This window comes from Anomalospiza imberbis, chromosome 3 (assembly GCF_031753505.1).
Source record: "Anomalospiza imberbis isolate Cuckoo-Finch-1a 21T00152 chromosome 3, ASM3175350v1, whole genome shotgun sequence".
NCBI classification, from domain to species: Eukaryota; Metazoa; Chordata; class Aves; order Passeriformes; family Viduidae; genus Anomalospiza; species Anomalospiza imberbis.
The window spans coordinates 26,772,818-26,793,884 of NC_089683.1; the positions used below are offsets into that span (position 1 = coordinate 26,772,818).

Here is a 21,067-nt window from a genome sequence, read left to right on the forward strand (position 1 = left end):
ACTTGTTTTGTCATATAAAGCATAATTTTTGCATAACCTACTGCTCAATACAAGAGAAAAATTTGCTCTAAGATGATGTTATGGATGGCACATAATGCTTCTGTTTAAAAACCTGCAATCAACATTTAAATGCAATTATGTTAATAAAGTAATTACTAAAATGTACACAAAGACTAAATTTTAGAATGTACTTACACTATCAAAGTATGTTTTCTTGACATGAAGTTTTAGGAATGTTAACTTACTAAAATTTAAAATACTTCTATAAATATTTTATTTAGATTTATTTGTCACTCTGCATATCTGGGAGATGCAGAACTTGCATGTTTTACATGCTGCACCAGATCACTTTTCAACATTATTTAATAAAAAGCTACACTTCTGAGAAGCCTCATTCATTTCACTCTGTTCACTTTCACTTTACTTGTTTGATCAGTTTTTATATGGCTTTGGTTTTGGTAATTTAAAACACTGGGCCAGCTCCCCAAAGTGAGAATTGTAGTGTAGCTTCTAAAAAGCTGGCTGTGGTCACTTTGAGGGGAAAGTGTTTTCCTGAACCATTAAATAAGTTCATTAAGTACTTGCTGGCTTTTTCACTATCCAAAACTTTGGTTTTGCAGATTATTTTTCTTTTGAACTTGATTATTCACAGTTCAAATCAACTGTACAGTACAGTTCTGGTGTCCCCAGCATAAGAAGGACATGGAATTACTTGAGCTAGTCCAGAGGAAATCCATAATATTGATAAGAGGACTGGAGAAACTCCTCTATAAAGACAGGCTGAGAAAGTTGGGACTGTTCAGCCTGGAGAAGAGAAGGCTTTGTGGGGACTTCACAGCAACATTCCCATATCTGGAGGGAATCAAGGAAGCCAGAGGGGGACTTTGTCAGGAACTACAGCACAATGAGTAATGAAAATTTGAAAAAGAGGAAATTTTGGTTAGGTATTAGGAAGACATATTTTACTGTGAGGGTGGTTAGACGCTGGAACAGTTGCTCAGGGGACTTGTGAATGCCCTATGCCTGGCAGGGTTCAAGGCCAGGTTGGACAAGGTCTTGAGCAACCTGGTCTAGTGGAAAGCGTCCTTGCCCATGGCAGGGGACTTGGGACTAGATGATGTTTAGGGTCCCTTCCAATCCCCTAACATTCTTTGATTCTGTGATAAAATCCAGCCACCATGGGCATGGAGTTACAGAGACTGAATGCCTGAATCACCCCAATGTACGCCCTTTCTTTTTCACAAAAGTACCTGGCTGTATGATAGCAGCAAGCTGGAATCCCCTTACCTGACTGAGTACCCAAATGCTGTGCAGTGTAGAACAGGATACCATCTGGAGAGAGAGGCTGGAACTGCAGTTTAATATGGGTCTTATGCCGGATATAAAAGGGTGCAAATGACATCCATGATGATTCATTATTTCTGAAGGATGCATCACTAATGGAAATATCTGAAAAACAGAAGAGGAAATGTTGTCTGAAAGATGCTTTGGGAGATATTTTAATACTGCATTATTATCGAACCAGTTATTTTGTATAGTACTTAAATGCTGTACATAATACTTCTCATTCTTCCCTTTTCACAGAATTAAAATAACCTAGATACAAAATACAACTTAGATAATAGCAAATCAATGCCATTGTCTTCTGGGTGCCTTATTTTCCTCAACAATCAAGGCTGCAGTTCTAATGCAAAATAAATGTGATCTTGTTAGCATTCATTTTCAAATAAGTGTAAGTGTAAATTTCACATTATTTAAAAATTGAAATGCAAAACACTGTTGCAGGAGTCAAAATAAACATTTATTTTCTCACCCTACTGATGAAAATCTAGTGGAGGATTTGTAATGAGCTGCTTTGTGTGTCATAAGAATGTACCTTTTAAGTGGGAAGTGTTCATTAATTGTTGCTGAAATTTGTTTTTAGGATCATCATACTGAGATGTTTGATATTTCAAATTGCCCTATCTTATAGTGAAAGAGAACACTCACACAATTACAGTTAGGATACATGTACACTTTTGAGCTATACACAACTTACTCATTCTGTCTTACTTCTTCCCTCACTACTGATTGTTCATATAGCACTACAAAATCAGGCTGGTTCAACAGCCTTCAGCCAACTGATAAATTATTATACTTTTCTATAATGTTTATGTGACTTGAAACAATTTCAAGTTTTTCCCACTGTAACAACATTGCATATTTGAGATATAATTGTCATAGAATCAAAGAATCACAGAATGGGTTGGCTTGGAAGGGACCTTAAAGATCATCTAGGTCCAACTCCCCTGTTATGGCCAGGGACATCTTCCACTGACTCAGCTTGCTCAGGGCTCCATCCAACATGGTCTTGGGCATTTTCAGGGATGGGGCATCCACAACTCCTCAGGGCAGCCTGTTCCTGTGCCTCACCAGTCTCAAAGATTTTTTTTTCCTGATATCTAATTTCAACCTGCTCTCAGCTTGAAGCCATTCCCCCTTGTCCTGTAACTACATGCTCTTGTAAATAATCTCTGTAATCATGTTAGTTATTAGCTAATTCATGATCATGTAGTTGTTAGTTTACTGTATTTGTGGATTTGCTGGAATAAATCAAGCTACATAGATGTGCAGGGTGTATTTAAAGCTGTGCGTGATAAACCGTTTTTACTATTTAGTTAAACAGCAGTATTAAATGCCTGAGTTGTAAGTGTTCCCTTCTCACTTCTGTGTTTCCCAGCTGAAGCTGTGCTGTTTCCCTTTTAAGAGACCAACATCTTTCCTCATTTTGGTCCTCCCAATTTCATTGCTTTATATTAACTTGCTCTCAGTCAAATATACTTTCAGGATGTCCTTGAAGTGCATTCTGAGATATCTTTTGCTACCTTTTCACACTCAAGTTTTCTGCAGAGCATCTGCTGGTGAACCCACTCACCACCCAGCTGCACCTTGCACTGCCTTATCACAGATGGGCCTCAGATATCAGACTGGAATACAGCCAGCATGCTGCAAGCTCGTGTGATTTGTCTATTTGTCACATCACCTCCCTCAGAATAGGGTTAAAGGTGTCCCTGGTGGACAGTGTCCAGCAGGCAGGTGCATGACTAGAGAGGATCCAGATCTCTCACCTGTTATCAGCATAACTTGACCTGAGGATACCTCTTGAATGGACAGTAACTGCACAGCTGACCTTTTTATTAATTCTCCCTGAGAGATTACAGATATTTCTGAGGAAAGTACATGGATTTGATGGCACAAAATCTCAGTAAGTTTAAAAGTAAGTTTTAATCACTGGACTATCAATTATAACAGATTTATTAAATGCTTGAATGATCAGAATCAGGCTTTTGATGGGCTGTTGTTCAATCTATGTATATATTTTCAAATCATTCCCATCCTAAGTATCACAATAGCTGTTATGCATGCTATCAAGGCTAGGCAGTGTCTGTAGTAATATATTACATAATGTCTAAAGCATGAAGTTCCTGGCATCTATACTTAAGAGTTCACAGAAATAGAAGTATTTAGAATAACAATTACCCTGGATGATAAATAGTAATAAAGCTTCCTAAACAGATTTGGTGCTGTACTATACATCACTAAAAATTATAAACATTGTCAGGTACAAAAGACAGAGTAATACTTATTATTCCATATGGATTTTTTTTTCAGTAGGTAAGACAGGGCTCTCCATTAGTAGTTAAAATCCCTATACTGATGTTTTCATATTTAAAAAAAATCAGTAATAGTAACTCATTTTGTACATGGACATTTTTTCTTCATGCATCATTTGTAAGTCAGTCTCCTTTTAGGAGATTTTTGTATAGTGAGACTTACATGTGGAGGAACTGTGCCACAGTGGTCAATTTTACATGAAAATGTGCTGCTGCTTAAAAGGTCACCTTTGGCAAAGTGTATAATGAGGTATCTGAAGGTCTCTATGGCAGATTCAGTTTCACTTTATCAATGTAGTTAATTCTTTGCTGCTTATGGAGGAAGCATGGACAATGACTAGTGTGAGAGCAAAATCAGCAGGATTGAAATGCTACATTGCTTGTCATTGGGAGGGATATGAAAGGAAGATTGCTATGATAAAAAGCCTTGAAGCAGAGAAAGAACAAGGATAAAAGGTGATTTTATAGTATCACTCAGAGAAAGAATTAAGTTTATAGTTTCATATTTCAGATAGAGTATTAAAAAATAAGACCCACAGCTTCAGCAACAGATGTCAGAATTCTTTACTAAGGAGGCATTATCCTGATTTATGGATATCAAAGACAATACTTTATTTAATATACTTCATTCCAGAACTTCTAAGATGCAAATATTTTATTTTCATTATCTTTAAAAAGTATGCTTATTCCCAATAAATATATTTTACAAGTGTCAGAAAGTAACATATTTTGCCACAATGCAGCAGGAGTAACTGTAGGAAGTACTAGAATGACTTATAATTTTCTTGTGAGTGGCCTGTACATCCTGCAAGTACTGATTATATGCATGGAAAAAATCTGGTTTGACAGGTGAGTGGAACCCATACGTGCACCCTTATCCCAAAACCGAATGAATTCACTCTACCTCAGTGCACAGAGGTGAGCAGTATGAAATTTTATTTTTGCAAAATTGCTTCTATAGACAGACAAACTTTTAAGGTGAAAAATATGATGATTTAAGCTTTTCAATTTTCTTTTATGGCAGGCATATACAAAACTAACACATTAGAGGCTGAGGTATTCTAATGCTGTTTTCTTGGCAGCAAACTTTGTTTTTCACCTAAGACAAGAAAATAAGAAATTCAACTAAACTTGCACAAGACAACATCTGTGTTACATATGCTTACTCCTGAGAAACTCTTTGCTAAAACAAATGAGGTTAATGGATGCCTTTGCTGATCCTATAAGCTAAATTGGTAGGGACTTTGCTGTGTAACTACTGCATTACTCACTAGAACGCTTAACACTGTGGAATGCATTGTAACTACCACAGGCATTTACACAAATACTTCTGTATCTGATTAATGGCTCTGTTTTCTAAGCTGAATACTACTGTCTGATGATGCTACACAGAATCACAGAATGGCTGGAAGGGACCACAGTGGGTCACCTGGTCCAACCTCCCTGCTCAAGTAGGGTCATCCCAGAGATCATGGCCCAGGATTGTGTCCAGGATTGAATATCTCCAGTGACAGGGACCCTGCAGCCTCTCTGGGCAATCTGTTCCAGCTTCCATCAAGAAGGGGAAAGGAAATGTGAGTCACTGCTCAAATGAGTGAGGACCTAATAACAAAAGACATAGAAAAAGCCATGTCTGACTTAATTTTTCACTTGGTAAAGCCTGATCAAGCCTCCCCACGCCTGATAGCTGAGTTAGGGCAAATGAAACATCAGTTCCATAGTGATGAGGCAGGTGTAAAGGTCCAGCCTTCCAATCTGTCTGTGAGTCAGGGTCCAGATGAAGTGGATCTTGTTGCTGCTACAGTGTAATTCAGCACAGGATCATGGGCTATTTAAAGCTGCTTCTGAAGCAATGCGGGAGGAAACTCCTGCTGGGGCTCCTTAGCAAAGCTGTCTTTGAGACCTGACACCAGTCCCATCCCTATGGGATGAGAAACACTCTCAAAGCTTTAAACTCATAATAGGAACTTATATATTGAACTCACATTTAGACACTTAAATCTAGGTGCTTTGCTTTAAAACCAGTTCCCACCATTAACTACCTACCTACCTAACTCTGAACACCTTCACAAAGTAAGGCGGCAAGCACATTTCTAGCATATTATTCATGCTCATAGAGGGAGTCTAAATAATTTCAGAGTCATCCTGCTAAGTGCTAGTTAGCTGGCTGGATCTTGTTCCTACTCTGTTGGGTGACTGGAGGGAATGGTAAGTAGATGATTGAATTTTTATTGGGACATCACATCCCATGATGACATGGCTGACTTGGTGTGGGGGGCATTATCATCTCCTTCATTTTATCATACATGACTTCCACTTGGGTTTATATATGATGTATTTGAGTAGGTAACTAATTTTATTCTACTTGGCATTTTAAATTATACAGATACATATTACAAATGCATGTTCCCTCGTGCCTGCCATGAGTATTAGGTTTACTTGACTGTTAATGATAAACCTGAAAGCTTACATTGCTTTTCAGGTAAAATGTAGACAACACATTTTATCCTTATGCGACATAAATGCTGTGGCTACTCCTTAAACATTTTCTCATGTTGCCAGAAGTTTTCAAAAAATGTCACTGGAAGCAAAGCTTGATGGGATTGGTATTGCTTAAATGACTAAAAGACAATAGTGACAATAGTCACTGTGACTCAATAACAAATTGTCCTTGTGGTTAAACACAGAAATAAAAGTGTCCAAATGATAACTATGAAACAGACTGTTCCAGTCTAACTGCATTGTCAGGTAAACCCAACGTGACTTATATACACGACTGTGTATATAAGGTGTCTTGTCATGTACCAGTTGAGCTAAATCTTACTGTGAATTAATTTCTTTTACAATAGTAGTCAAAATATGTCAAGTAACATTCTATACTGTGTAGAAAGTAAAAATTACTTATAGTAAAAATTATTTCAAAAGTAAAGGGTTTTTTTTCTGTCAGTTTATCAGGTATTTTCAAAAATGTGCTGTACTTTTATATCAGAATAATGGAATTTGACATCAAAATAATATTTAGGAAATTGACTTGAGCTGAATAAACAAGGCCCAAGGAAGTTGCTCGCCCTTTGTTCATCAAGGAAATGGCTTTATTGCTTGACAAGTATCTCATTAAACCAAGGATGGAACAATGAAAACTCTTTACATTTTCTTTCAGTTCTTCAACAATTGTACATTGACAGACAATATTAGTAGCTATGGAATTCAGAGACTAATATACAGTTGAAGAAGTCTATTTATTAACTTGTTTCTTTGTGAAAAAGGCAGTAACATTCTGTTATCATGCCTTGAAGTCAAGAAAAATTATCATAATATATTTTATGAATGTATGTGGCACAAGCTATTCCTGCTAAAGAAAACTGCTGAATAATTTAAAATTCATAGAAATATTGTGATGAAAACCTTGCTTATTTTCACCACTGGCAAGTGTTCTCCAATAGTGCCATCTATAGAATCTTCTAAATATTACATTGCTGTCCCCTTAAATAAGAACATTATCAGTCTCTGTTATCTCACAATTAACTAATCTGAAATTGTAAGTCTTCTTCACTCCTCTACAAAATTATCTGGGAAATAAATATACTCAGTACCTATAGAAACTCTATCTCATGTGTAAATGTACCTCAATGTGTAATGGAATGTTAGAGAAACTTTATTGATTTAAAATTTATTTTTGCTCAAGTTTTTCTTAGCCTTTGGTGATGGTGCTTATGTCAAGATTAAAGACTTGATGTAATCCATAAAGATAAATGGCAAGAAAAAAAAAAAAAAAAAAAAGGTGAGCAGTAAATGTTTAGATGCTAAAAGAATGCTCCAGGGAGATATTTTATATAGTTGCTGTGTAAATTTTTTCTCTAAATCTCCATTGTTGGCCACTGCTGGAGAGAGGATTACCGGCCTCACACAGGCACACAGTTCTTATGAGAGGAATAAGCTGCTAAAATAGAATTTAGTAGAGATTAGAATATAAATGCAGACTGTAATTATGGATAATGTCTGTAATTTTAATGTTCACATATCTTAATAATTACTATTTGTGAAAAAGATATTGTATTCACATATGTAACAATGTGCTGTATAATCAAACTGCCTGCTGTAAAAGGGTTTTACACTGTTTCTTCTTTCTCAGGAATAATCATCCTTGACATTTGATCTTGGCCACTGTTTCTCACAGTAATAATCACAGTGAAACAAACTGGTCTACTATATACTTGCAGGGGAATTGAAAAAAACAGGTCCGTAGAGACTTCTCCCTCTTCAGAAGCCCTTTGAGAGATCTAATTACAAAGGTATTCATTGGCACAAATGAAATAAGCTGGAACTTGGCATGCAAAGCCATGCAGGACTCTCCCCAGACAAATTGCTGGAAACTCGTGTTAGTTTTGAATATTATGTGTTTTGAAATAACTAAATTATTATGCTGCTGTGGGCAGAATCTTCCCTTCTTAATCAGAAGAAAATTTAGAATTGTCTGGTGCCTCAGTTGCAAACTTTAAGTCAAATGACCCAAAGATTTTATTAACATCATGTTTTGGTGTAATGGAAAACATAACTACTTAAAAAAAAAAAAATAGATAAACTACTTCCCCATATTCCCAGTCCTTGTGGTTATGGGAGTGCTAATTAAGAATTAATGCTGGGCCAGATCATGGCAATGTTTGGTTGCCATTTATGCACCTCAGGAGCTGGGCTGGCTTTGCTGTGTTGCTGTCACAGCTGTGACCTTTCCAAACCAGTGGAACAACATGATTTTCTGCTTCATGTGTCACAAACAGTCTTGGAAGTGGTTTGAGTCCAAATGGCAATGTTAATACCAAGTAAAATAGACTCCTCCATAAATCTTCCATTTCCTTTCCATTTCATTAGAATCACTTTGTTTCTGGAAGTATAAATTAATAACATTTTTGTTTGTTTACATCAATGTTACCTTTCTAAATCTAACACTCTTGTTTTATGAGTCTTAACGGGTTTGGACACCACAGTGCACCCAAGAAGTGGAGTTTTAAGTTCTTGAACAAATGTATTACTCTGCCTTGCATGACAAGGCTTTATTTCTTGGGTCCATTCTGATCTAATTTACAACCCTGTCCTTCTTTCCTAGTGCTCATTATGGATGCTTGCCTTCCCAAAACTGGTCTCAAATTTCACAGGCATCTTCCTATTTGTCAGTCACCAGGGTGCTGACTGACCTCTCGATCTTTCTCTGAGAAAAGCAAGTCCTACTTGCTTTGTCAGGTTGAAATATACAGTGAAATATTTGCTCTCAGCATTTCAGACTATAAAATATCACTGCACTACTTCCTGAATATTAATTGGTTGTTCACAATAGGAAATGCAGAGTAATTGAAAATGCTACCCTCTCTTTGTCAAGTGGGTTCATTTCTTCTGTTTCCTCTGATACACATGAAATAATACACATCTTTCTGCAACCTCCTGAGAGTAGTGCTCAATTTACATATTGTCAATGGTCACTGTGAGATATTCAAGTAAGTCCTGTGAATCTTGGGCCATAAGTGCCATGAAAACTGTGTTCTTTAACTGATTTTTCTCTCCCTGTGCTTAGTCTTGTTCTAACTTAGTTTTCCAACCACTGAACACTTGCTAGTGGAGCTCTGACATTTAAAGCTTAACCATAATGTACCCTATCTCTCTGCTGACAGTCATTGCATCCTTGGTGGCTTGAGTTGATGCTCTAAGCAGGACCATCACAGTGAAGAACAGCATCATCCTCATCTGCTCATATGCTTTCATCTCTCCTCTCTCATGTACATAAAGAACTTCAAATATTTTTAGTGTTTGCCAAACAAGTTAATGCTTGGTAATTGATGATTTATGCCTGAGTACCCTTAATAGCTGTGTTCAGAGTGCTCTTTTTTATTATTGTGGTTCTACCCCTATTGCCCCATTTTCTTGCTTCACCTGGCCTGTTCCTGTGCAATCCATACTGTTGTACTGTCTTTACCAGCTGCTGGTAAACCCCTGTTTGTTCTTACCCTTTGTTATTCTACTCAACACTTTTTTTTGCCTCATAAATCTCTTCTGTCTTCTTCTCACACTTTTTTCCTTCCTTCTGGTACATTCATTAGTCTTCATCCTTTAATTACCCTTTGTTTCTCCCAGTCCCTTCGGCTGTTCATTGCTCTCTGTCTCTTTTTCTTTTGGCTCCAATAACCACCATTAATCTGGAGATCAGATATTCAATCTTGATAAGCAGCTGTTTTTTAGCAATTTGCCATCTACTAAAAGTGCAAATTGCTCTTTGAAAAATCTCATGATAATTCATTATTCTGCCACAGAGTAAGGTGAAATACAGGGCACAGAGTTTGGTCAGGATCCACAGTACCTATTCATAAAAGGAAAGCTTTTAAATAAAACAGAGAGGAACCCTCTAATGTGTTTATCAGGTGAAGAATTACTACAAGAAAGACAATCTGTAAGAAATACAAATTTCTCTTGCTCCAATATAAGTTTTGTACTGATAATGTGGCCATCATAAGGAGACCCAAATGTATTCTGGAACCAGAACACAGGAGTGTTTACCTGATTAATTACCTGCTTTGTGTATAACACATATCTTGATGATCAGTATCCTGAATCCAGATGGCATAACTTTTGAAAACCTCACTTACAATGCAAATTCAAAATTGAAAAGTTCATATAAAGAGCCTTGAACAGCTGTTGCAGCAGAGGTAATAAAGCAAGCACATTCTTACATGGAATAAGGTATTCAACAATAACTTTCCAGAAGCTATATTCTTTTTCATTTGAGCCTACCAATTCCACGTGTAATGGGATTTAAGAGCTATCCATCTATAGGGTGAGGAGGACTGCAAATCAGGTCAAATGCAGTTCAGCCTGTCAGTTTTGTGCTTCAAACTGACACAACAAGAGAGCTGGACCTTGACAGGCAGTTTGGAAAGGCAGCTATTTAACAGTAACTGGAGTTCTCCAAAAGTTTTACAGAAAGCTTCTCAACAGGAAAACAAAATTAACATGAATCTAAAGGCTGTGGAATAGAGAGCGTGGACTGTACCTCCTTACACACAGAGGCACTTCGGGTACTTTCAGGAAAAGTTCCTGAGCTTGTAGCACCTGTGTATCTGCCCTGTTGAATATTCATTTGCACAATCTCTCAGAGAAGAAAACAGATAAAGGATTCCTTTACATGAGGGTAAGAAATGCAAAACCTGCAAATTAAGGACATATTTTGAGGGTGACCTGTTGAAAGAAAGCCAGGGAGAATAATCACTTCTGGATTTTTACAGTGATGTTTGCATCTCTTGTCATCGTTATCAGTGCATCCCTACCCAACAGGCTGTGAAGTCAACAGGAACCTCTCCATTATGATCAGTAGAAATTGGTTAAGGTCCCAGGTGCTTCCCTCTTTTGTACCACTACTGTGATCTCAAGTGTATTTCCAATCATACTTCATTACAATGAGCTTGGGAATTGAACTAAGCAGTATAACATTGCTCTGTAATGCTTCCTGTTTGGTGTCTGACAAATCATGCTTGTGAATTTGGTTGATTGATTTGAAAAAATTGAAGGAAAAAATGGCATTAAAAATAAGCAAAGTAAGGAAACAATATCTAATAATTAATTGCTTTAAGTTACTTTTTCCAACAGAAAGGAGCATCGCTTTCTTAAATCTATTTTGTCCTTTGTGTCTCTATGTCACATTTAATTGATATACTGCTGTGGTTTTACATCACATAACTGTGTGTACAATGTACTGTGCATTTGACATACCTTGTTCACAGTAGGTACCAGTTGTTCCAAGAGGACAGTGACATGTGTAGCCGCTAGGCAATGGCACACAGGTACTGCCTTGCTGACACAGATGTGGAGGATCATGCTCAGGTTCACACACTGACACAGTTTCTGTGCAAAATGCGCCTTTCCATCCAGTGAGGCAGTCACAGCTTCGGAGGGTAAGTGAAGGGAAAGAATGCAACAGTATCATCAAAAGAAATCAACATGTCAGTAGCAATCTAATCAAGAGATTTTCAAGTTTGGATACCTAAATTCAGTAACCTGATCTAAAATGGTTATCAAGAAAAGGGTAGTAACCAAGTTCCTCATTTAACTATTTGGTATGTTAATTTTATTATAAAAGAAAAATGTGCATAATAGGAAATTTTTTTTGAATATTAACATTACAATATTAGCATCTCATAAAAAAAAAAAAAAGGCTTGTAGCTTTCATATGTTTGTTTTGCTCTATAAATAATTCCAAAGGCCCTGGCTTCATAAACTAGGAGGAGTTAAAGCTGGCATTAAAAGGGAAGGGTAAGCAGCAAAAAACAGTCATTAAAATAAAACCAGCATAAGAGAATTGTTAACATTTACAAATTTTAGCTACTAAAATTTAAGTCTGTCAGCAACTTCCTTTCACTTAGTCATTGGTAATTTTCAAATTCTAATAACTGGCATGTCAAGTGTTTGTTGACGGAAAAGAGGATAATGGATATGGCCACGAAAGAGGTGCCAACGTGGGTGTCATATATCTATGATTGTAAATCTATACCAAAAGTAAATATTCTAAACAGACTGAATCATTGAACTTGTTATTGTCTGCTACACTTTATGCCTTTCTTTCATCCAGGCTGGGGAACAAACCCAAAAAAGTCACACTAACCTATACATTTAAAATTAGTATGAATTCTATAGAAATTATTAAATACAGAATACACTTGGCATTGAAATTTAAAATTCTCTCCTTACTAAAGAGTTAAAATTACATGTATTATACCTATTTTTATTCTAGCATTTTGTATCACTTTGTGATTAAAACATTATTCCCCTGAATAAAAACAGTTATGGATTTTTTCACTGGAAGTTTTTTCCTCAAGGCTAAGAATGAAAACTCATATTTTCATTTGGTTTTGATTGGTTCAATTTTGTGTGGTTTTTTGTTTTGTGCAAACTCTTGAATTTTTCTTTGCACTGACTGAGTTGCACATCCTCCATTAATCAGCCCATTGTTTCTGCATAAAACTTAATGAGGAGCTTGTGAAACTGCTGTTTCACCAAACCTTCAGATCAGACAACATATAAACAAAGCACAGCAAACAAACCCTTCAGAGTGATAAACAGACATTTGGAATGAAGGGGAAAAAGAGGACAGGACCTTGCAAAAGCAAAAGCACCTCAATTCATCAAAGTCAGCGTCAGAATGCTTTCTGTCTCAGCTACAAATGTTATGCTTTGATGCATGAAAGCTACTGAGAAGGGGAAGTGATTTAACTCCCTGAGTGCAAACAGCGGTGCCCCTTCCTTGTGCCATGAGGGAGGCTGCTGGAGCTGATGCTGCTGCTCTTGGGCATTGCACATGAGGCTTCTGCATATGCCTGTTTAAATTTCTTTTCATTCATATCTCTTATGACCTAACAGAAGTCAGGCTTTTAAATTAATTTAAAATTATTTGCACAGAGCTGAACCTCTTTGCTGGCCTACAGTAGCAATGATCTATCAACAAATGAAGCCTATTTAACACACCTAAGCAAGTTGGACTGCTTTGAGAAGTTAGATCCAAAATTTCCTAATCTTTACAGGAATTAAGGAAGAGGAAGTGTTTTAAATATTTTCCATCATGTGGCCTGCCATGCTGATCTAGTTTTCTCTATGTGTTCGTGATTTTGGTTGCTTGTTTTTCCAGACCAGGAGAGCTCAATAGCTTGCACTAGTGACTTGACTCTCAGGGATTTAAAGACCCATTTAGAATCATAAAATACCTCAATTTGGAAGGGACGTATGGGGATCTTTGAGTCCAACTCCCTGCTCCTTGCAGAACTACCTAAAAGTAAATTGTATGACTAAGAGCATCATCCAGATGCTTCTGGTATTTCTTTAAGCATAAGAGTGAGATTCATTCTGAGATCAAGACAGTTAATTTTACGTTACATCAAGTGCCCAGTTGCCCTAGAAGTATATGAAAGAGGCAGCTGTTGGCCAGGGAGACAAGTTTCTGACAGAGATCTGACAGAATGTTCAAGTTCAGGGAATGGGATCCTCGAGTAACTGCCTGAGCTCATCTACTAATCAATCAGTGGTGATCAAGCAGAAACCAAACCCAAAAATTTTTTATCAAAATTCTGGAAACAATAAAAAAAGTAATGAAAAGAAATCTTACACATAAAATATGTAAGAAGTGTGTCTGTGTATTACTACACAAAATCCTGATCAAACATTTTTGAACTTTATAGTGAAATAACTAAAGATCCTAAAGGATTTGTGTAGAATTGGAAAGGTTACTTAGATCCAAAATTAAGCAAAAAACATTCTTTAATTAAATATAGAAAATATGTAATTTAAAATGTCATTCTCAATGCTAACACAAATATGGAATTTCCCATTGCTATGCAAATGTGGTGTCAAATCAAACAAATAATCTTATAGCAGAAAAGGAGCTGTTCAGATCTGCACATTCTGACACTTGAATTTAGGATTCTATATCAAAGATGGGCATATACTCAATGGAGATCTGAAGCTTAATTAATTTATCAAATTAGTTAGACCAACTGCGATTAGGCAGATGTTTAGTGACATCTGAAACTCCCTAGGGTACCTTGTCTGACCTCCAAACACTCCTCCAGGAGGAATTGAAACATTTCTCAACATCATATAAGTATCTCAGATAGTGCAGGACATCTCAAATCCATATTGGCATGTATTAGCCCCATCAGCCTGCCCAATCCACTGGAGATTTCTGGATGCAATTCTTGGATTTGTTGGGTAGTAGAAAGATGCTGAACAAGGAAGGAAATTTCTGAATAAGAGTGGTTTCAAATTCACATAGTGCAAAACCAGAGCATTAACAAAAACTAGTCTATCTTCAGGCTATAAGGTAAGGATGGAGCCTGAAGAAAACAAGATAGGAAGAGAATCAGCTGTATTTAAACAAAGACAATCATAGAATGCTGCAAAAGTGTCCTATTAAATAAGGCAAATTGGATGAAAAATTTTACATAGCAAATTCACCCTCCAAAACAGAAACTTGTGTTGTTTTAAACCAAGATGATTAGCAGTCTTTTCCCTTACAGAGTATGAAGGTTATGTCCTTATGCTCCATATTGATTCTGTCCTTGCACTGCAAATTTATTTTAATTGAATCTGGCCTAATAATGAGGCTACAGAGGCTCCTTTTATGGGCCACCCCACACATGTGGGGTATGATTTAATTTCTGAACCCTGAGGGGTTGTTGCTCTTTGAAAGCTTAGAGTACTGAGAAATCCACATGAGGCTTGGAGATATGACAGAAAACCTATTCAAGTCCCAAACTCTTCTGAAGCAGCAGCTGATGGCCAAATGTCTACCATAGGGTGTCTAAAGTGACACTACATGCTCACATTTAGCAGACTGAATCCTCTCCATTTTGTCTGATGTTCTGTTCAAACAGTACACAAGATACACTTTTTTTCTTACTTCACCCACAAGAAGTAGCCATAATACCTAGCAGACAATCTTGTTATAGGTAATTTTCTATTTTCTATGATTTTGCATCATAAATAAAATAACAGGGGATATTATTGTCCCTTGAAAATTATATTCTGCACTTTATTATTCAAGTACTTCCCCTTTGTTTTGTTAAAACACAGCAGTTGTGCTCTGTTGCTGGCCAGAATGTAAAGATTAATGCTGCATATTTCTTTTTCTATTTAAATCAAAGCATTATCCCTATAGCAACTGAATCTACAGCTTAACAGCACTGCACACTTTCTGGCAGGGTGGTGAAAACAAGACATAAAAATAGCTCAAAACAGCAACCAAAACCTCTGGAGAGATCTCATTTCAGCAGAGAAAATATTTGAACACAAATCCAGTTCCCTCAAGGACTCTGCTCTTCAAAGGAACACAGATGATTTGAAAATAGAAGTTCCCTCTGAGAAAATATATTGAGACAATATTGACAGCTACTCCACTTTGACAGAAATTATATGTAAGCTACATCCATGCCTCTTTGGCAATGCTTCACTTTTTCTGTGAGAGGAAAAGGTGACCATTACTGGTACGTGCATGCACATATACCTGGTGTGTGAAGACCTAGCTGTCCTGAAATAGGGAGACAGGAATAGAATTCAGTAGTAGGTCACTATAAATTAAATGCAAACAGACAGACAAACAAACAAACTGCAGAAAAAACAAATTACACCCTCCTTCCCCCTCCACACCTTACCCCCTTCGCCCCCACCCCCTTTCCCCAATGCCCCAGAAATTTTAGAATAATCCCTAAACTAATCTGGAATATAAACTGTAATGATGAAAAAGAATTTTGCCTATGTTTTCCTGTCACCAGCTGCCATTCTAGCCTTCCACCTGTAGTGGTGGTTCACCTTATAGACATGAAGGTGACTTAGCACAGTTGAGTAAATTGCTGAAGCAAGGCTTTAGGTGGGTGGATGGGAGTGGAACATTTCAGCCCACATTTATGCCCTTTTTGTCTTGCAATTTTGGTTTTGTATTGCCTCTAATATGCTGATAAGGGCATAAGAAAACCATTATCCTTTCTTGTTCTTCAGAAAGATCAAATGTCAAGGGTTAAACAGCTCTGGGAGGATCCTGTAAAGTTCAACAGTTGTGACATGCAGCAGTACAACAACCAGAAAACAATTCCAAATTATGTTTTTTAAAGTGTTTCCTTCATTACTGTATTTAGGAGAAAATAAATATACTCATAAAGGGAATGGGGAACAATCTGTGTGCTAATCTTGGGGTCAATCTTCCAAATATCAGTACAGTTTACTAGCTTTAGGAGCAGGTTTTTCGTACCAATTTTCTTATAGATGAAGAGTGTCACAGGCAGCAAAACTAATTACCATATAATTCTCTCTCCAATACAGAGTTAGTAAATTGTTTTTAGTTTGACAGATATGCAAATGTTTTTCTTCATAGCACACAGAAGGGCAAATTTTTGTTGTTTTAAGAGGCTCCAAAGTGCGAAGCCTTTTTTCTCATTCAAATCTGTCTTGCTGTCTGCAATGTCTTCAGTCAAGTAACAAGTTTTAAATCAGCACTTTTCTCTTTTTAAAAAGATTATGCAAATATGTGGAAATAAATGAACACATGTGAAGGTACATAAGGGAAAGCATAATTAATCTTGGCAGATACTTTTAAAATAAAAATGCTCATCAGCAAAGGTTTTACAGCTGCATTACAAAGTGAAAACAAAATTTATTACAATGGAAGTGTTGACACTCAACAGCAATTTAGAACTGCAAATGTGTTTCCTCCTTCTGTACATACAGCCTGGGCACTCAGCTCCATCTACTTTGAGAGACAAGGCATGAAAGACCAGAGACTCATCTTTTGGGCAACCTCTCATGGCTACCCCCTCTTATCCCATAGATCAGCCAGGTGAGCAGCTTAGAGACGGACTGACATGTTTGGAATATTTGGAGTTCAGATGAACTGACATGTTCAAACAATATTTGGAGCTTCTATGGATTTAAACTGGCTCAGAACTTTCTAATGTTGGACGGTCAGTGGTTTATTCCACAAGGGTTTTTTAAATGAAAAATAAGAATTCCCAGGAAACAAAAGTCACCTATTTTTGCCCCATCAGTCACATTTGGACATTAACACAGTCAAGCTCTCCTCTTTTTTACTTTTTCTCTGCTATCCCGGCTGTTCACTTAGTTTTAAAAAAGCTCACACATCTAATTCTCCCCATGCATTTCCAAGTAAATCTGGATGCCAGTGACTTTAGGGGAGCAAAACCAACCCATGGAATTTCTTTAAAATATTCTCCAGAAATGGTCCTGATGTTATTTTAATATTAATGTATTTGTCTAACTAATCCTTCCTTCCTTCCTTCCTTCCTTCCTTCCTTCCTTCCTTCCTTCCTTCCTTCCTTCCTTCCTTCCTTCCTTCCTTCCTTCCTTCCTTCCTTCCTTCCTTCCTTCCTTCCTTCCTTCCTTCCTTCCTTCCTTCCTTCCTTCCTTCCTTCCTTCCTTCCTTCCTTCCTTCCTTCCTTCCTTCCTTCCTTCCTTCCTTCCTTCCTTCCTTCCTTCCTTCCTTCCTTCCTTCCTTCCTTCCTTCCTTCCTTCCTTCCTTCCTTCCTTCCTTCCTTCCTTCCTTCCTTCCTTCCTTCCTTCCTTCCTTCCTTCCTTCCTTCCTTCCTTCCTTCCTTCCTTCCTTCCTTCCTTCCTTCCTTCCTTCCTTCCTTCCTTCCTTCCTTCCTTCCTTCCTTCCTTCCTTCCTTCCTTCCTTCCTTCCTTCCTTCCTTCCTTCCTTCCTTCCTTCCTTCCTTCCTTCCTTCCTTCCTTCCTTCCTTCCTTCCTTCCTTCCTCTGTTATGAACACAATAAATTACCATAGTTATTAGTCTAGGGACAATCTATGCTGTGTCTAAAAACATATACATGTATAAATATATATATATATATATATATTTATATATACTTACTAAACAGTAGAGCCACTTTCTATGCACTTGCCACCATTTCTGCATTTTATTAAACTGCATGGAGAATATTTACATTGTCCAACACTGCGACCAGAATTGGGGTGTCCTTCTGGAGTTCCTGGTGATTTAAACCCTTGATCAAGGCTGGTGCGAACTTGAACATCAAAAATGCAACCTCAGAAGTAGAAAGAAAGAAAGAAAGAAATTAAGTTTAAAACAGATAGTAAAAGGCAAAACAAACTGAACAACAGGACAGTGTCAACCCTCAGTGAATTGGTTCCTCCAGAATATCTTCAGTGAATGGGCAACCATACCATCTACAGGAGATAAAGGTAGGCCAGCTACTTTCTGTTCAGACAAATGAGTGGATAATCAGAAGTCCTTCATGTAATGATGGGTAAAACAAAAGAAATAATTTCTGAAGGAATAGACAGAATATAAAGTCAGTGACGGTGCAATTTTGTGTTTACACACTCATGCTGTTACAGGAATGTGTCTATATCAGATATAAACAGTCACAAATCCAAAAAAATATAAAACACTAAAAAAAACAACCCACCAACCAACCAAAGCCCCAAAACCCAAGAAGAAAAGAGAAGAATAGACAGCAAGAAATCTGCTAAATATGAAATATAATATAATCCAGACAGCATAAAATAATAAAATGCAAGCAAGGAATGTGGACTTGAATTTCCATAGGCTGAAAAGGACCCCTTCAGGTATTGACTCAAATTCTTTCCTTCTCAAGTGAATGCTTCAGTCCTTGGTACATACAGGTCAGGTCACACATGACATTTTAAGGTCGATGTAGACTGCTTCTTCAGGACCTTAATCTCAGAAAATAGTTTTAAAAATTAACATATACTAGTAAGGTAAACACTTCTGGGCCTGTTACTTGGTCCTCTGGCCAAGTGATCTGGCATGGTCACAGTTTTATTATCAAATTTTATTACTTTCCAGAGCAGTACAGCTGCATGCAGACTACCACTGGGAAATGATCCAAAGATTATTCTAAGTCCCTGAACACATTAAAGAATTGTTTAGGAAAACAACAATTGTCACAGACCAATTATTTGTCAGGGAATATTGTAATAATTTATTTGTAAAGACGATTGAGTGTCAGTGCCTGGATCTATGCTCTGATCTTTTTAATTTCATAATCCATTGGTATCCCAAGTGAAAGGAGGAGCTAAAGCTTCTGAGTGAAGTAGAGGTGTCCCCTACTTACTACTTCCCAGCAGCTCCTGCTTAGTCTGTGAGCCTTCCAGGGACTGCCCCTTTGGAGAGTCTTTGCCCTTCCTGATGGTGTCACGGGATAGTCAGCCTTATGGGCCGGGCTGAAGTCACCAGTACTTCTGGATCATGTTTATGGCTCCATGTGCTTATTTCTATACTGCAAAACTGAAGATGGTGCCATATAATATATTTTTTTTGGATCAAATCCTAAGTGACCTTTCAAATTATACCTCATCATCCAAGTCATGTATAGTCACATTTAAAGGTAACCTTAAATATTTTTGAAATGTCATCCAGATCTACACATTAATATATATACAATTTCAAACTAAAATCAGGTTTTAAACCACATTGGTTAAACCAGTACATAAATGTATCTAAAAATGCTCAGACCTTTCTAAACCTGATTTATAAAATTTATCTGAGACACAGTGAATTCCTACAGTGCCCGAAATCACAAGAAGAGTTGGTATTCAGCAGTGCATACCAGAGGCTCTCTGCTTAATATTAGAAGCAGGGAAAGGATATGATATGGAGATTGCAAGAAATCATTACACTGATTTTAAAAACATCACTTAACATGAGTTTTTGCATGACTCACTGAAATCACAAAAGAAGTAGGCTTGTATCTGAAAGACCCAATGAATGTACAATGTGATTTTTTTATAGTTACATATTTTTTTAACAAAATATAAGTAATATCTTCAAGCAAGATAACTATTTTAACCAGTTTCATGATGTTATTGAAAGTAGCTTTCTTTGGCTATTTCCATATTTCACACATTTTGTAGCTCTGTCTATATTGACACATAACTGTTAATTCAGAAACTTAATAAGTAATTTAAAAATAACCTAGTTTGATGATTATTTGCAATCTTTGTATTATTGCTTCTTTGCTTTTTACAGGGTTGTTTTTTTAGGTCACCTTATGCCTGGTAAATCCTAACTAATGTTTCATCTCTTTATCAGTAGCAGATAAAGCATGTTCTGTTCTCCTGGGTCTTGCTGGAGTGCTAAGAAAAAGCAGCCCAGAGCTCCGTGTAAACAATGGAAAGCACAGTGAGTCCCCAAGGACTTGAAGGTCATCATGGAAAATAAACTGGCTTTTGTGTTGATGACTAGCTTGAATGTACCAACCACAGTTTAACTGTACCATCTAGGTTAGGAACAGTTCTTAAGCACTGGAAAACAAAGTGTGTAATAGGTACAGGAGTGCTTTGGCCCAGCTAAGTTCAACTGAATCTTTCATTTAATGAGTCAGAGCAGCAATTTGAGCCTGTTGTTGCAAGCACTATACAACCTTCTGCAGAGAGATCAGCTGATGAATGTGCCTTGTTTCTGACCTGAATTTCCTAGCTTTACCAGTTCTGGGCCCCTTTTAATGAGAGACTGCCAACTATTCTGAATAATGGAGAGGTTTCCTGACACAGCCAAGTTTGCAAGAGGAACTCGAAGTTCCCGACTTTGTGAGTTAAACTTGGCATGATTCTGAACATCAGAGTTTCATGCACATAAACAGAAATCAGACACCAAGACTGTACACTCGCAGATGGTATACTACATTTTTGTCTGCAACCTTTTGAATTGTGACTTCTTATACCACAGCTAGACCTTTCTATTATTGCCCTTTTTTACCATCAATTTATTTTATAGCTTTCACCCCAGTCAAGCAGAGCTCATAAACCACTAAAGAGCCACTAAAAATGGATTAAGTAAACTTGAGGGATTATCATAAAATATATTACTTCACTGCTTAGCTTCACTTTTTGTT

General features: G+C 37.1%; 1 protein-coding gene across 1 annotated transcript in view; it reads right to left on the reverse strand.

Moving 5' to 3' along the window:
• EYS (eyes shut homolog) overlaps positions 1 to 21,067 on the reverse strand; it is an 809,794-nt gene that overhangs the window by 14,564 nt on the left and 774,163 nt on the right. Inside the window, exons 46-48 of the mRNA XM_068183727.1 lie at positions 18,061 to 18,235; positions 11,406 to 11,578; positions 1,288 to 1,449 (exon numbers count right to left, since the gene is read on the reverse strand). Of these exons, the coding sequence (XP_068039828.1) occupies positions 1,288 to 1,449; positions 11,406 to 11,578; positions 18,061 to 18,235 (510 nt within the window). The remainder of the gene's footprint in view (positions 1 to 1,287; positions 1,450 to 11,405; positions 11,579 to 18,060; positions 18,236 to 21,067) is intronic.